This window comes from Salvia splendens, chromosome 1 (genome assembly GCF_004379255.2).
Source record: "Salvia splendens isolate huo1 chromosome 1, SspV2, whole genome shotgun sequence".
NCBI lineage: Eukaryota > Viridiplantae > Streptophyta > Magnoliopsida > Lamiales > Lamiaceae > Salvia > Salvia splendens.
The window spans coordinates 692,985-709,087 of record NC_056032.1 but is presented as its reverse complement, the minus strand read 5'-3'; the positions used below and the strand labels follow the sequence as shown (position 1 = coordinate 709,087).

At 45.2% G+C, this 16,103-nt stretch overlaps 3 protein-coding genes across 3 annotated transcripts; 2 read left to right on the top strand and 1 right to left on the bottom strand.

The window, feature by feature from the left end:
- The first annotated feature begins 4,336 nt into the window (after positions 1–4,336).
- Positions 4,337–6,000, top strand: LOC121793057 (RING-H2 finger protein ATL58-like). The gene is made up of 3 exons (XM_042191261.1): positions 4,337–4,791; positions 4,862–4,944; positions 5,530–6,000. The coding sequence occupies exons 1-3, from the start codon at positions 4,537–4,539 to the stop codon at positions 5,867–5,869; spliced, it is 678 nt and encodes a 225-aa protein (XP_042047195.1). The 5' UTR covers positions 4,337–4,536; the 3' UTR covers positions 5,870–6,000.
- Positions 6,001–6,782: 782 nt separating this feature from the next.
- LOC121793040 (phytolongin Phyl1.1-like) lies at positions 6,783–7,807 on the top strand. The gene has a single exon (XM_042191237.1). The coding sequence runs from the start codon at positions 6,952–6,954 to the stop codon at positions 7,684–7,686; it is 735 nt and encodes a 244-aa protein (XP_042047171.1). The 5' UTR covers positions 6,783–6,951; the 3' UTR covers positions 7,687–7,807.
- On the bottom strand, positions 7,712–9,804 carry LOC121793046 (single-stranded DNA-binding protein WHY2, mitochondrial-like). The gene is made up of 7 exons (XM_042191249.1): positions 9,486–9,804; positions 9,314–9,399; positions 9,125–9,217; positions 8,890–8,984; positions 8,697–8,770; positions 8,354–8,442; positions 7,712–8,001 (listed from the first exon to the last, which is right to left on the bottom strand). The coding sequence occupies exons 1-7, from the start codon at positions 9,592–9,594 to the stop codon at positions 7,870–7,872; spliced, it is 678 nt and encodes a 225-aa protein (XP_042047183.1). The 5' UTR covers positions 9,595–9,804; the 3' UTR covers positions 7,712–7,869.
- Between the last annotated feature and the right edge of the window lie 6,299 nt (positions 9,805–16,103).

The following is a 16,103-nucleotide window of genomic DNA, read 5'->3' as shown; positions in this document are numbered from 1 at the left end:
ATGATCAAGAAAAAAGGAGGAGGATGGCGGATGTGCATAGATTTTACCGATCTAAACAAGCACTGTCCTAAAGATTGCTATCCCCTTCCGAATATAGATAAAAAAGTAGAAGCTTTGATCGGCTTCGAAATTTTCTGTTTTCTTGATTTATACAAAGGATATCACCAAGTGTTGATGGATGAGAGTGACGCTCCGAAAACAGCTTTCATTACCGATTTCGGCATTTTCGCTTATAAAAAGATGCCATTCGGTTTAAAGAATGCCGGAGCCACTTATCAAAGGATGGTAGACAAGCTTTTTCGGCACCTAATCGGAAAGCAGGTTGAAGTGTATGTCGACGACATAGTTGTCAAAAGCAAAAGCACTTCGGAGTACGAAGACAACCTCAAGTCCACTCTCAACGTGCTCAAGAAAGCCAACCTCAAACTTAATCCCCAAAAGTGTACCTTTTTGGTAGATTCGGAAAAGTTTCTGGGTTGTTGGGTTTCAAAGGACGGACTCAAGGCAAACCCCTCCAAAGTTCAAGTCGTTCAGAACATGACAATGCCGAAGTCCATACATGACGTGCAAAGGCTAACTGGATGTCTAGCCGCACTGAATCGATTCCTTTCCCAAGCAGCCGAAAAGCAACTGCCGTTCTTCAAGGTGTTGAAAAAGGCACCAAAGTTCGAGTGGGGAGCCGAGCAGAAAAAAGGCCTTTGACGAGCTCAAAAGTTATCTAGCCGAGCTTCCTATTCTCTCTGCTCCAACCGGAGCCGAAGTAATATTCTTATACTTAGCGGCATCAGATCAAACCATCAGTGCGGTGCTTGTACGAGAAGAAGGCCTAAAGCAGTTTCCCATCTACTTTACAAGCCGAGCATTAAGAGGTCCAGAAACAAGGTATCAACCTCTGGAAAAAATTGCTCTGGCGTTAGTAAATGCAGCAAGGAGACTGCGGCCATATTTCTATGCTCACAAGGTATGCGTCTTAACCGATCTGCCTCTTCGGCAAGTTTTGACCAAGCCAGAAGCATCAGGCAGAATCGCCAAATGGGCCATAGAGCTGGGAGAACACTCAATCGAGTACCTACCTCGGAAAGCCATCAAGGGACAAGCCTTGGCAGATTTTCTTACAGAGGCCAAGTTCGATCAAGCAATCCCTGTCATTGCCGAACAGAAAAAGTCTGCCAATGCCGAACTAGCACAGCCCTTGGAATCCGAAGTAGAGCCGCCGGACTGCTGGAGCGGATTCGTAGATGGAGCTTCAAACAAGATGGGAAGTGGAGCTGGTATTTTACTTGTCGCTCCCGACGGACACGAGGTAACCTACTCACTTCGTTTCCTATTCCCCACTACTAATAATGAAGCCGAGTACGAAGCCCTTCTTGCCGGACTCCAGTTAGCGCAAAGTCTGCTCGCCAAATCTCTCAAAGTCCATTGTGATTCACAAGTCATAGTAAATCACATGTTGGGTACAAGTGAAGCTCGTGACGAGAGAATGAAGAAGTATTTGGACAAAGCGCAAAGCATCAGCCGAAGTTTCTCCTATTTTCGGATAATCCGCGTTCCTAGAGCGGAAAATAGCCGAGCAGATACCTTAAGCAAGTTGGCCTCAGATCCGAGCTCAAAGGCGGAAGAATTAATGCATCGAAGCATTGATGAAGCCGAGGTACATTCGGTATCCAGCTCGCCGAACTGGATGACGCCGATCTTGCAGTATCTGGATCAAGGACAATTGCCCGAGGATAGGAGAGAAGCTCGGAAGATCACGAGCCGAGCACTTCGGTACGAACTTCATGAAGGAGTCCTCTTTAGAAAGTCTTACCTCCAGCCATTATTGCGGTGCGTAGGACCAGGAGAGACGGACTACATCCTCAGAGAAGTTCATGAAGGATCGTGCGGTAGCCACATCGGAGCCAGAGCTTTAGCTAAAAAAGTTCTGAGATGGGGATATTATTGGCCAACCTTGGTACAAGAAGCAGTGCAGCTCGTCAAGACCTGCCCGAAGTGCCAAATCCATGCAAATATCCCAAAGATGCCGCAGACCGATCTATCCACTATGCAGAGCCCTTGGCCTTTCATGCAATGGGGCATAGACATAGTGGGACCACTTCCTCAAGCTCCTCGGCAAATGAAATTCCTAATCGTTGCCGTGGACTACTTTACGAAGTGGGTGGAAGCTGAACCATTAGCTACGATAACGAGCTCGAAGGCATTGGATTTCGTCTGGAAGAACATAGTGTGCCGATTTGGCATACCCCACATCCTCATCTCGGATAACGGGACTCAGTTCACCGACAAGACGTTCAAGAATTGGTGCCAAGAGCTGAATATTCAACAGCGGTTCACTTCGGTCTCTCATCCACAAGCAAACGGACAAACGGAGGTAACAAATCGTATCCTGGTGAAAGGGTTAAAAGCTCGGTTAGAACAAGCCAAAGGACAATGGGTAGAAAATCTCCCTCAAGTCCTATGGTCCTACCGAACTACACCCACAACCTCCAGCGGTGAAACTCCGTACAGTCTGGTGTACGGCACTGAAGCCGTGATTCCGGTTGAGATCGGCGTACCCAGTCCACGAACTCTACATTTCTCCTCAGAAATGAATGATGACGGACTGCGAGCCGAGTTAGATCTGGCCGAAGAAAGAAGAGAATTGGCGTGCATAAAAGCAGCCAAGTACAAGGAGCAAGTAGCCCGGTATTACAACCAACGGGTGAAGAAGCTGCAATTTCAAGTGGGAGATCTCGTCTTGAGAAACAACGAAGTAAGCCGAGCAGAAAAGCTGGGCAAGCTCGAACCCACATGGGAAGGTCCGTATCGGGTGTCAGAAGTCCTCGGCAAAGGGTCTTACAGATTGGCTCACATGTCAGGAGAACAGGTACCCCGAACATGGCACATTTCCAACCTCAAGAAGTTCCATTTGTAAGAGACAGTCCGGTCGGTCAGTCAGTCTTATGTGCTTTCCTTGTTTTTTATTTTGCTCTCTTTGCCTATGTGCGTTTTTGTTTGTCTTACGTGCGTTGTGTCTGTCTATGTGAGTGTCGTCTCTTACAAATGTAACTGAGGTATCTTGTTCTTCGAAGGCTGATCCCCTTCTTAGAACGTGTACAAGCCAACGATTGTGAGTCAAAGCTTCTAAAGAGGATACAAGACCACAATTCAGCTTAAACAAGCAGTTCGTCTGAAACGAGCTGCAATAAGCCAACGATTGTGAAGTCCAAGCTTCTAAAGAGGATACAAGACCACAATTCGGCTTAAAAATCAAGCACTTCGTCTGAAACGAACTGCAACGAAAGTCCGATTCTCGCGATAAAACTTGCCTGAATTAGGACAAGGGAAAGTCCGATCCACGCGATAAAACTCGCCGAATTAGGACAAGGGAAAGTCCGATCCCCAAATTAGGACAACGGAAAGTCCGATCCGAGCGATAAAACTCGCCAAATTAGGACACAAGCTTAGTCCGGTCAAAGATGTTTATTTCATCAGACCAAAGACGAGTCCGGTCAAAGATGTTTATTTCATCAGGCCAAAGACGAGTCCGGTCAAAGATGTTTATTTCATCAAGACCAAGGACCAAGTCTGGTCAAAGAAGAGTTCACTTCATAAGACCGAGGACAAACATCAACTTACCCCGTACCATTATCCAGGATGCCGAAGTGATTCACTTCGCTTTTCGGGGGGGGGGGTAGTGATGGAGTACGTACTAAACAAGCCAGCACAAAGCCCAAGAAAGAGTATCAGTTCGGCATGACCAAAGAGTTCGGCCTCAGCCTACAGCTCAGTAAAAACCAACCAATCAAGCTCTGCCCTCAGGTCGGCATCAAGCTCTACTCTCAGATCGGCAAAAGCTGCTCGGCAATAGTTCAGCAGTTCGGTCTCAGCATCGGCAAAAGCTGCTCGGCAATACCGGACTGGGAGACACGATCTATCTAGTGGTGGACCCATGCAGGCTCTCATGACCTCCACGACATCCACGACATAATTACTGATGATGTATGCCACCGCCTAATTAGTGGCCATGCAGGATCTCATGACCTCCGTGACCTCCACGACTTAGGGTGGTGATGCAAGCCACGATCTCAGTTCTATATATAAACGGAACTTAGATCCGATAGAGGATTCACCAACTCTAAGAGAGAGAATATCATATAGCAAGCTTGTATTTGTAAGCTGTAGAAAACAGATCAAGCAATACAACTCTGCCCTCTTTTCTTCCCGTGGACGTAGATTTACCTCAGTAAATCGAACCACGTAAATCTCTGTGTTGTGATTTCTACTTTCCTGCATTTACTACCACCAGAAATTCGCGGATTCATCAGTTAGAGTTTTTGTTGAGATCTCTGTCTATATCCAAACGAATCCCAGATCCTACTTGCTACATTTCTCTCCACAACTACAATTCGACCTTCCATTCTCCCAACTAATTCCGCAGCTCATCTCCATTTCTCCAAAACAGAGAGTGAAAAAAATCCAATCTTGCTTCGTCTAATCAAGTGGGGGTTCAACAAATGCGATCTACTAATTTGGATCCAGAGGAAGTGAGTGTCGGTGATGTCGCTAAGTGTGAAGAACAGCATCTCAGATCAAGAAATAGGCAGCAATGGTAGCAATTGTTGCTCGAATGGCTCTTCGCAGTTGAAAATCTACCAGACTTTCATCTTCTCTGTCCCAATTTTCTTCACTTTTATACTTTTATTCTTGTTTTATTGGTTCTATCTGCGGCGGCGAAGGGCGGACTGGTCTTCTCTCAGAATGAGGGCTAATAATTCTGTCCTAATGTCTGAAATCGGCGATGATCTCTCCAGGGTATGTGATAATTTTCCTTCAGATTTGAGACAGTTCTCATTAATATAATGCTAACTATTGATTGGTTTAGTGTGAGCTTGGGCTAAAGAAGGAGCTGAGGGAGATGCTGCCTGTTATTGTCTTTAATCAGAGCTTTTCTGTCAAAGACACACAGTAAGTTGGCCCTTATTTCATTACTTCATCTAAATTCAAGATGCTATGCTATAAATAGATATAGTTGAAGTTTACTTAGCTATGTAATTGTAGGTTGTCTTGTCTTTGGTGTTTTCCCCCTTTTCACTTGTTCTATAGAGTATATGTATTTCAAGGGAGAATTTCTTAGGACATGTTTTCCCCTCATTTTGACTCCAATTTTGGATGGTATAATCATGAGTGGTTGGTGTATTAACAGTACTTGGGGGAGTTGGCATGATAAAATTATCAAACATGAGATAAAAAAATATGGGGACTACTCAAATGTGATAAAGAAAAATTAATCTTTTTTTATCCCTCATTTTGTTATGATAAATTTGTAACCAAATCTAATGCATCTATGACTCTATTGGGAGTATAAAGTTGGGAAAGAAATCTCCATCTGTATAACTGGATTGGTCTTAAAAAGAAACACTGAGATGTGCCAAGATGCAAATTTTTTTGTTGTGGGGCTCAAACATTTCTGATGTGAGGAGTATGGTTGCATGATTGGTTCCATTGCAGTTCATGCATCATTCACTAAACCTTGGTGGTTTGTAATGGCAGATGCTCAGTGTGCCTAGGGGAGTACCAGGCCGAGGATAAGTTACAGCAGATACCGAGCTGTGAGCACACGTTTCACATGGATTGCATCGGTCTCTGGCTAACCACTCATACCACTTGTCCACTATGCCGCCACTCCCTTCTTGCTTTGACTAAACCTCCCCCGGATACCCAACCGTCTGACGAAGATCCGGAAACTAGTGATGAAGAAGCCGCCATTGATGAAGATCCTCAAACTAGTGAGCCGTCTTCGGAGGGTGATGGAGAAGGGGATGCTGCCATCGCAAGGGATCAAGATACCGGGCATGGTGATGAAGAAGGTGAAAGGGAGACTGTGAAATGAGTCTACTCATGAATTGGAATATATTGGAGTATTAGTTTTTCTTCATTGAGAGTGAAGAGGCATCTTGTCTCTATTTATGTATTTTTCCAACACTTGGACAAGTCAAATGTATGATTAAGGTTCATCAGTCACCATCTCTACCAAGTACCAACTCACGTTGAGTGAGTGTGTGTGTGTGTGCGTGTGTGCGTGTATTTATTTATAGTTGGCTGGAGAAGATATATTTATGGCATACATGTATTTAAACTTTTAAACATAAGATCATACATATAGAATGATCGGGTTATAGTAAAAAAGAGGATAAATTTTAAAAAAATCACGAGGTTTGGTTAATTTTTTTATTAATTTTGCAATTTTTAAAAATGGCTGATTATGTCATAATTTTGATATTTTTTCAGTTGTCTTATATTGAATAATTCAGCTTGCTACGTGTTTGAGTTTATTGACGAAACGCTTACATGTAAAAAAATCAAAGATAGTAGTTGACTCGATGTATTACATGACATTGTTGAAGTAGGTAAATGTTTTGTCTAGTATATTTCATTTGTCACATTATACATAACTTCTCCCAAATACGTGATTATGGTACAAATGAAAAAATATGTCAACATTATTACAATTCATCATATTCTTTGAAGTTACAAAATTAACCAAAAATTGCTTGAACTAAGCAGTTTTTTCAAATCTTAATCTCAATACATAAACCACAAATCTTACTATCAATATGTATAGGTGATCAATGTAAACTGCAAAGTAACAAGTTCGTAGGTTTAACTTAAATTTTTATATGAAAAATGAAGTTTGTTTACCAAATCATAACTCCACATATTTGCAGAAGATCCATTTTGACGGAGTCAACTACTGACTTAAACTCTAACTACTTGTCCTATCTTCAACTTCAACTAGAACTAGAACTAGTCATTATTACTCTCTCTCTCCCTCTCCCTCTCCCTCTCCCTCCCTCCCTCCCATCTCTCTGTTGACTTTCTCTCTCTTGCATCTCAACAGCTTATCTTCGTATGTAGAAAGGGATTTGAATTTTTAAAAAAAGCTTAGGTGTCTCTGCAATAAAACCGGTGGGGATGTCTGTGGAGATAACCAGAAATCCGACCGACATGGATAAGGTTTGCTACTGCTGCGTATGGAAAGAGGGCCGAATTTTGTACAAATACAGCATCGGCAACCATGAGATCGACAACATGGCCGCCTTATGCTTGGAATCCATCCCTCCTTACCACAGATCCTACTCCCAAACCATTGCTTCTTACACTTTCACCTTCTTAATCGACGGCGCCTTCGTCTACTTGGCCATTCTCCGCCGCCACACTCTCACCAACTCCCACCTGCTCGCCTTCCTCCACAGCTTGAGGGATCAGTTCACAAACATCGCCTCATCCACCAACACTCTCGACAACGACCACTTTGCGCCAGCCGCCTGTCGCTTGGTGGCATCCTTGGAAAGGCTCTCCGAGGGCGGAGGAGGGTCCACATGGCCGGACATGAATGGGGCCGAAGCTGCAGGCACTTCTTCCACCAAAGCACCTCTCCTTGCAAGGCCCTGCAAACAAGACAAGAAGAAGAAGCAGAAGAAGAAGGATGATGGTGATGGTGCTGGTGTTGGAGTTGCTGTGATAGATATTGAGACGCCAGAGCATAGGCGATCCGGGAACTCTGACGGGATCAAGACTAGCCCCCAGTATCTGAGGGACAAGTGGTGCCGGCAAGTGAGGATTGTTGTTGCCATTGATGCTGCTGTCTGTGTTGTTCTGCTTGTGATTTGGTTAGTCATATGCAAAGGTTTAGAGTGCATTCGTTGATATAATATGATTGGAGGCTTTTGCATTTTCATATACATTAGGTGGATATGTAGATATGGGAAAATATTATCCTCTGAAATAGTTAATTGCAAATGGTTATATAATCCACTTGGGAAGAGTAGTTATGAGCAGTCTGAGATTCAAGAAAATGGATATGATTACAAACATGATTTCGCAAAAGATCTATCGATCCCACTCAGAGGTCTGAGCTTGACGAACCACCATACCCATACCCGAACCTGAACCTTGATGGTTACTGCTAAAAGGGAGCTTTGCCACAGTTTTGTCCCAGCCCATGATGTGAGGCAAAGCAAACTGCACCAAGAAGATGAAACTAAACTAAGCATAACAATGCACGAATCAATAGCATCATATTTATAGGCTGCAGTAACCAGGAATCCTCAATTTTTTTCTAATAACTACACACCTAATAATCAAACAATGCCAAACAAAAAGATCAACTTTGAACTAAATCAAGCATTGAAGCATCAAAATGCTTAGATCTGTAGTAGACGATCAACTAGTAGCTAAAGAATCCTTTACTATCTATATTGAGTTAATCTACAAGCCATCACCAAAATGGAAGGATGCATCTCACTATACGCAATTCATACATGTTTGCAAATAAGTAGATAACAAGAAAAAATACTAAAAGATAATGTCGTACAGAGAAAGCAGTCCGCATGACAGCAAACTCAGCAGCAGTGACAGGAACAACAAACCGATCATTTGTGTTGACAGCATTGTTGACAACACCTGCAAAGCAGCACATCCATATATTCACTCAGTGACTTCAGGTATTCCTATTGCACTTTGTTCAATATTAAAGATCAAACAAGTTGTCAAGTACAGATGGTAGAACTACCAAGTAAGGGAGTAAGGGATTGACTAAGTTCTACATCATACCAATCACACCATTTGGCTACAGTCATCGACTTCATGATTTGTTCGCACAACTTCATAAATAAACAGAACTATTTACTCTGCCCAAAGAAAAAGAAACCACTTACTCAGAGAAACAAAGTAACCACTACCATCAGCATGTGCTTTAATTGATAGACTCTTTCTAACTTGACCTGCATTACTGTGGAGTGTAGATCAAATTGCATTTAATATCACTATTAAACTAACCAAAAGATGAAAAAACGGGGAACAAAAGCTTGCAAAAGATTCAAATGCAAACACACCAAATAAAAAAGCAACCTTGATAGCATTGATGGGTCATGGAAGAATTCACATGAATCTTTTGGACCCAAATTGATCAGGGACCCAACTTCCGTGGCGGACAGAGCAAATTTCTGTAGTATACGGAATAACATATAGATAAGCCACTGATCAGTCCAGCAGTACAAAATTTAGAAGAAACATACAGATCAAGCAACAAAGTCACCTGAGTCCTTCCATAACAAAAGGTCTGTAAAATCAGTCATAAAAGTACCTGCCTTTTCTCCCAATCATATTTGCGTTCACCAATTGAGGGCCAAAATGTTAACATGATGACACCACGGCGTTCAACTCTGTAATCCCCAGTCTACAAACGAAGGATCCAAATTACAGCTTCATAATAGAGCACAAAAATGGAATACATATCATGAAAATAACTAAGGTTTGTTATTTGATATCATACTTCCAATTTAGTAAACTTGGGGAGAAGGGGATCAGCTGACAATGCAGCTTTACCCTTGTAAATTGAATAAGGTGCAAATATTCTAGCTGCAGGTTTCACCAAAAGCAAAAAACATTAGTATCAGAGATTGAGAAAAAAGAGGTCACTGTAAAGCTGAAATTGAGTGTGATACCACTGGGCTCGAAATTCACCGTAGCAGTAGACATCCATGCCTGGGTGACACTGCCACTCAATAATTTGAAGTCAGTAGCAGCTATGCCAAACATACCATGAACAATCATAACTAGCTAACAGCAAACCAATTCATGAAAGCTAGACCTATCAGGCTTAGAAACAGAAAGGAAAAACAAGTACAGGAAACAGTGCTAAGTTCTAACAACGGCATTTCTGGTTTGGAAACTAAAATTTGTGACTAGAAAGGAAAAGGATCGTTCTAAACCCTAGAGTGAGAACAAGAGCAAGTGATGATCGAATTAAATTAGTTCATGGGGGATTCGGCTTATAGTAAGAAATCAAATGAGAAATTGATTACTGATGGGGTGCGTACTAAACAAGCCCAACAGCAATGACGGCCCATCAGCCCAAAGCCCAAGGAAGAGTATGAGTTCGGCATTACCAAAGAGTTCGGCCTCAGCCTACAGCTCGGTAAAAGCCAACCTATCAAGCTCTGCTCTCAGGTCGGCATCAAGCTCTACTCTCAGATCGGCAACCAAAGCAGGAGTATGAGTTCGGCATTACCAAAGAGTTCGGCCTCAGCCTACAGCTCGGTAAAAGCCATCCAATCAAGCTCTGCTCTCAGGTCGGCATCAAGCTCTACTCTCAGATCGGCAACCAAAGCAGTTCGGTCTCAGTATTCGACCGAACAAGGAGTTAGTGGACCCATACAGGATGTCCAACACACCCACTACCACGTGGTGTCAACTCAGGCCACGATCGTAGGCCATGACCTACGCTACATCCACGATCTTAGGCCATGACCTACACGACATCCACGACTTAGGGTGGTGATGCAAGCCACGATCTTAGTTCAAGATATAAATAGAACTTAGATCAGATAGAAGGGGGTTAAGCTCTCTAGAGATAAAATCATATAGCAAGTCTGTGTTGTAAGCTGTAATCCCAGATCAAGCAATACAATCTTGCCCTCCCTTCTTCCCGTGGACGTAGATTTACTTCAGTAAATCGAACCACGTAAATTCTGTGTGTTGTAGTTTTCATTCTCTACCAGTTTTTACTAACATCAGAAATTCGCGGATCCATCACTGGCGCCGTCTGTGGGAAGCAGAGAACAAAATTTGTGATAAAGCGAATTTTTGATCCATTTTTTTCCACCCAAAAAATGCATACCAGATCTCAGAGTACCCGTATTCCTGCCCGTGAGAACCAGGAGGAAGCCAATCCATCCCATAGGTCTGGAAAACAGCCTAGGGATAAATCCACCACCAGTTCTCATGGCGAAGGAACAGGCCGCTCCAAAAATCGTCCCACTGAGTCTTCCCAGCAGCCTGATTTGAATGAGGCTGTCAAGCTGTTCTTGGCTGAGAAGCAGGATGAGTTCTTAGCCTTCCTGCAAAAGAGCCAAGAGCCGAAGACGAAAACGGAGGATTCTCCTTCCTCATCCAGACATGAAAGTCACTACCGCAGTAGTGCCGTGTCTTCCAGGAAGAAGAATCCTCAACCCCGACATATTCCTGTTCTTCCTCGGTACCGGAATCACAGGAGAACTCAATCTCCTCCATACCGACGAGATATCGGATTCGCCGTGTACGGAGCACTGAAGACTCCGTTCTCGGACGACATCACCCGAACTCCCCTACCACAGAACTACCGAACTCCGTCGATGACTTACGACGGGCTCGTGGACCCTCACGATTTCTTGGGGCGCTATCAGTATAACATGGCGAACCAGGGTCTCAACGAGGTCCACATGTGCAAGCTGTTTCCCGAGCTGCTCATCGGGAACGCGAGAAGGTGGTTCGATAGCCTCCCCCAGGGCAGCATCAGATCTTACCGAGATCTAATGGATGCCTTCCACAGGAGGTTCTTTCAGAAAGCGGAAGCCCGAATCACTTCGGCTCAGCTGCTTTCCATTCGTCAAGGTCGCGACGAAAAAATCAGCGACTTTATGACAAGATTCCACAAGGAATGCCTGCAAGTAGACGATCTCAACGATCTGCTTGTCATCTCGGCATTCCAAAATGGAATCTTGCCCGGAGCTCTCTACAGGAAGCTCGTTGAGTGCGGTCCGCAGACAGCTCAGGAAATGTGGGACATTGCGGACCAGTACTCCCGGGCCGATGAGGCAGACCGTCGCAAACGGTCGTTAGACAGCTCATCGTCCCGAGGAGACAGGAGGAAGCCCGATCATAGCGATCAGGGACATCCTCGCCGAACTCCTTTTGGCGATCAGGGACATCCTCGCCGAACTCCTTTTGAAAGGATTCAAAGGACTCCGGTGCAAGACAGATTGGGACCCCGTCTCAATCCCGAGAAGCCGCCCGCTCAGTTCGTACCGCTGAACAAGCCGAGAGCGGAAATTTTCGAACTACACTCTGACCTGTTCGAAAAGCCAAAGCGGATGACGAAATCTGCCGCGCGCCGACCCCAGGATAACTACTGCTCCTACCATCAAGACCACGGTCACGATACCGAGGAGTGCAGAAACTTGGCTGCAGGTATCGATGTTCTTGTGAGGGCAGGGACATTGAAAAAATACCAAAGCAAGCAGTCAAAGAAGAATAAGAAGCAGAGAGGTGCGAACTGCGCTCCTCAGGATCCGAAAAGGCAGCCGGATCCCGAAGACGATGACGAGCCGCAATATGATGGAGTAATCCTGACTATTGACGCTCTCCCTGCCGGGAAGACCAAGTCGTCCCTGAAGTCAGAGCGCAGAGGCTCCAATCGAGAAGAGCCAACGCATAAAAGGCTGAAGCAGGACGAAGTGATTACGTTCTCGGATGCTGATCCCGTCCCGGCCATCTCTCCTCACCAAGACGCCATTGTCATCCAAGCCGGAGTGGCAAACAAACTGATCCACAGGGTGTTTGTGGATACAGGAGCGTCAGTCAGCATTCTTTTTAAAGAGTGCTTCGACAAACTAGAAGTGGACCCAGCTCGGCTCAGCCCGGCTCCGCTTCCCCTGAAGAGCTTCGCCCAGGAGGACACCCGCCCTGAAGGTATTATCAGCCTTCCGATCACGGTGGGGAAAGCGCCTACTAGCTCCAGTACGATGATTGAGTTTTTCGTGGTGAAAGCTCGGTCCCCGTACAACGTCATCCTGGGAAGAGACTGGCTCAACACAGTTCGGGCCATTTGCTCCACTTATCACCTCACCATCAAGATCCCTACTAAAGGAGGGATAGCGGTCATCCGAGGTGACCAAAAGAGAGCAAAGGAATGTCTGCAAATTGCGCTTAGAAGTGCCGAGCAGTCAGATCGGCACCACCAAGCATAGCAATCACAGCAGCCGGAGTCAGAGGCAATGACCGAAGTCATACCGGAGCCGAATTCGATGACAGTTCAGCTGTACGAAGACGATCCATCCAGAACGGTTAAGATCGGCTTCGCGGGAACGCCTCTACTTCGGGAAAAAACCATCCAGCTCCTCAAGGAGTACAAAGACGTCTTTGCATGGTCTCCGTTGGACATGACCGGAGTGCCCCCCGAGGTAATCACTCATCGTTTAAATATTGATCCTTCGGTCCGGCCGATAAAACAGAAGCAAAGACTCTTTGCGGCAGAACGAAGTCAAGTCATCCATGACGAAGTCCGTCAATTATTGAAGGCGGATGTGTTATTCGAAGTGAAGTATCCTTCGTGGGTGGCCAATCCTGTCATGATCAAGAAAAAGGAAGGAGGATGGCGGATGTGCATAGATTTCACCGATCTAAATAAGCACTGTCCCAAAGATTGCTATCCACTTCCGAACATAGATAAAAAAGTAGAAGCTCTGATAGGCTTTGAAATTTTTTGTTTTCTTGATCTATACAAAGGATACCATCAGGTTTTAATGGATGAGATTGACGCTTCAAAAACGGCCTTCATTACTGATTTCGGCATTTTCGCTTATAAAAAGATGCCATTCGGTTTAAAGAATGCCGGAGCCACTTATCAAAGGATGGTAGACAAGCTTTTTCGGCACCTGATTGGAAAGGAGGTCGAAGTGTATGTTGACGATATAGTCGTCAAGAGCAAAAGCACCTCGGATTACGAGCACAACCTCAAGTCCACTCTCAACGTGCTCAAGAAAGCCAACCTCAAACTTAATCCCCAAAAGTGTACCTTTTTGGTAGATTCGGGAAAGTTTCTGGGTTGTTGGGTTTCAAAGGACGGACTCAAGGCAAACCCCTCAAAAGTTCAAGTCGTTCAGAACATGGCTATGCCGAAGTCCATACATGACGTGCAAAGGCTAACCGGATGTCTAGCCGCACTGAATCGATTCCTTTCCCAAGCAGCCGAAAAGCAACTGTCGTTCTTCAAGGTGTTGAAAAAGGCACCAAAGTTCGAGTGGGGAGCCGAGCAGAAAAAGGCCTTTGACGAGCTCAAAAGTTATCTAGCCGAGCTTCCTATTCTCTCTGCTCCAACCGAAGCCGAAGTACTATTCTTATACTTAGCGGCATCGGATCAAACCATCAGCGCGGTGCTTGTACGAGAAGAAGGCCCAAAGCAGCTTCCCATCTATTTTACAAGCCGAGCATTAAGAGGTCCAGAAACCAGGTATCAACCTCTGGAAAAGATTGCTCTGGCATTAGTAAATGCAGCAAGGAGACTGCGGCCATACTTCTATGCTCGCAAGGTATGCGTCTTAACTGATCTGCCACTTCGGCAAGTGTTGACCAAACCAGAAGCATCAGGCAGAATCGCCAAGTGGGCTATAGAGTTGGGAGAGCACACAATTGAATATCTACCTCGGAAAGCCATCAAGGGACAAGCCTTGGCAGATTTTCTTGCAGAAGCGAAGTTCGATCAAGCAATTCCTGTTATTGCCGAACAGAAGAATTCTGCCAATGCCGAACTAGCACAGCCCTTGGGATCCGAAGTAGAGCCGCCGGACTGCTGGAGCGGATTCGTAGATGGAGCTTCAAACAAGATGGGAAGTGGAGCTGGTATTTTACTTGTCGCTCCCGACGGACACGAGGTAACCTACTCACTTCGTTTCCTATTCCCCACTACTAATAATGAAGCCGAGTACGAAGCCCTCCTGGCCGGACTCCAGTTAGCGCAAAGTCTGCTCGTCAAATCTCTCAAAGTCCATTGTGATTCACAAGTCATAGTAAATCACATGTTGGGTACAAGTGAAGCTCGTGACGAGAGAATGAAGAAGTATTTGGACAAAGCGCAAAGCATCAGCCGAAGTTTCTCCTATTTTCGGATAATCCGCATTCCCAGAGCGGAAAATAGCCGAGCAGATGCCTTAAGTAAGTTGGCCTCCGATCCGAGCTCAAAGGTGGAAGAATTAATGCATCGAAGCATTGATGAAGCCGAGGTACATTCAGTATCCAGCTCGCCGAACTGGATGACGCCGATCTTACAGTATCTGGATCAAGGACAATTGCCCGAGGATAAGAGAGAAGCTCGGAAGATCACGTGCCGAGCACTTCGGTACGAACTTCATGAAGGAGTCCTCTTTAGAAAGTCTTACCTCCAGCCGTTATTGCGGTGCGTAGGACCAGAAGAGACGGACTACATCCTCAGAGAAGTTCATGAAGGATCGTGCGGTAGCCACATCGGAGCCAGAGCTTTAGCTAAAAAAGTTCTGAGATGGGGATATTATTGGCCAACCATGGTACAAGAGGCAGTGCAGCTCGTCAAGAAGTGTACGAAGTGCCAAATTCATGCAAATGTCCCAAGGATGCCGCAGACCGATCTATACACTATGCAAAGCCCTTGGCCTTTCATGCAATGGGGCATAGACATAGTGGGACCACTTCCTCAAGCTCCTCGGCAAATGAAATTCCTTATCGTTGCCGTGGACTACTTCACGAAGTGGGTGGAGGCTGAACCATTAGCTACGATAACGAGCTCAAAGGCATTGGACTTCGTCTGGAAGAACATAGTGTGCCGATTTGGCATACCCCACATCCTCATCTCGGATAATGGGACTCAGTTCACCGACAAGACGTTCAAGAATTGGTGCCAAGAGCTGAACATTCAACAGCGGTTCACTTCGGTCTCCCATCCCCAAGCAAACGGACAAACGGAAGTAACGAACCGGATTCTGGTGAAAGGGTTAAAAGCTCGGTTAGAACAAGCCAAAGGACAATGGGTAGAAAATCTCCCTCAAGTCCTATGGTCCTACCGAACTACACCCAAAACCTCCAACGGTGAAACTCCGTATAGTCTGGTGTACGGCACTGAAGCCGTAATTCCGGTGGAGATCGGCGTACCCAGTCCCCGAACTCTAAATTTCTCCTCAGAAATGAATGACGACGGACTGAGAGCAGAACTAGATCTCGCCGAAGAAAGAAGAGAATTGGCGTGCATAAAAGCAGCCAAGTATAAGGAGCAAGTAGCCCGGTATTATAACCAAAGGGTGAAAAAGCTTCAATTTCAAGTGGGAGATCTCGTCTTGAGAAACAACGAAGTAAGCCGAGCAGAAAAGCTGGGCAAACTCGAACCCACATGGGAGGGTCCATATCGGGTGTCAGAAGTCCTCGGCAAAGGGTCTTATAAATTGACTCACATGTCAGGAGAACAAGTACCCCGAACATGGCACGTCTCCAACCTCAAGAAGTTCCACTTGTAAGAGACAAAAGTCCGGTCAGTCCGTCTTGTGTCTAGTTCGGTCATA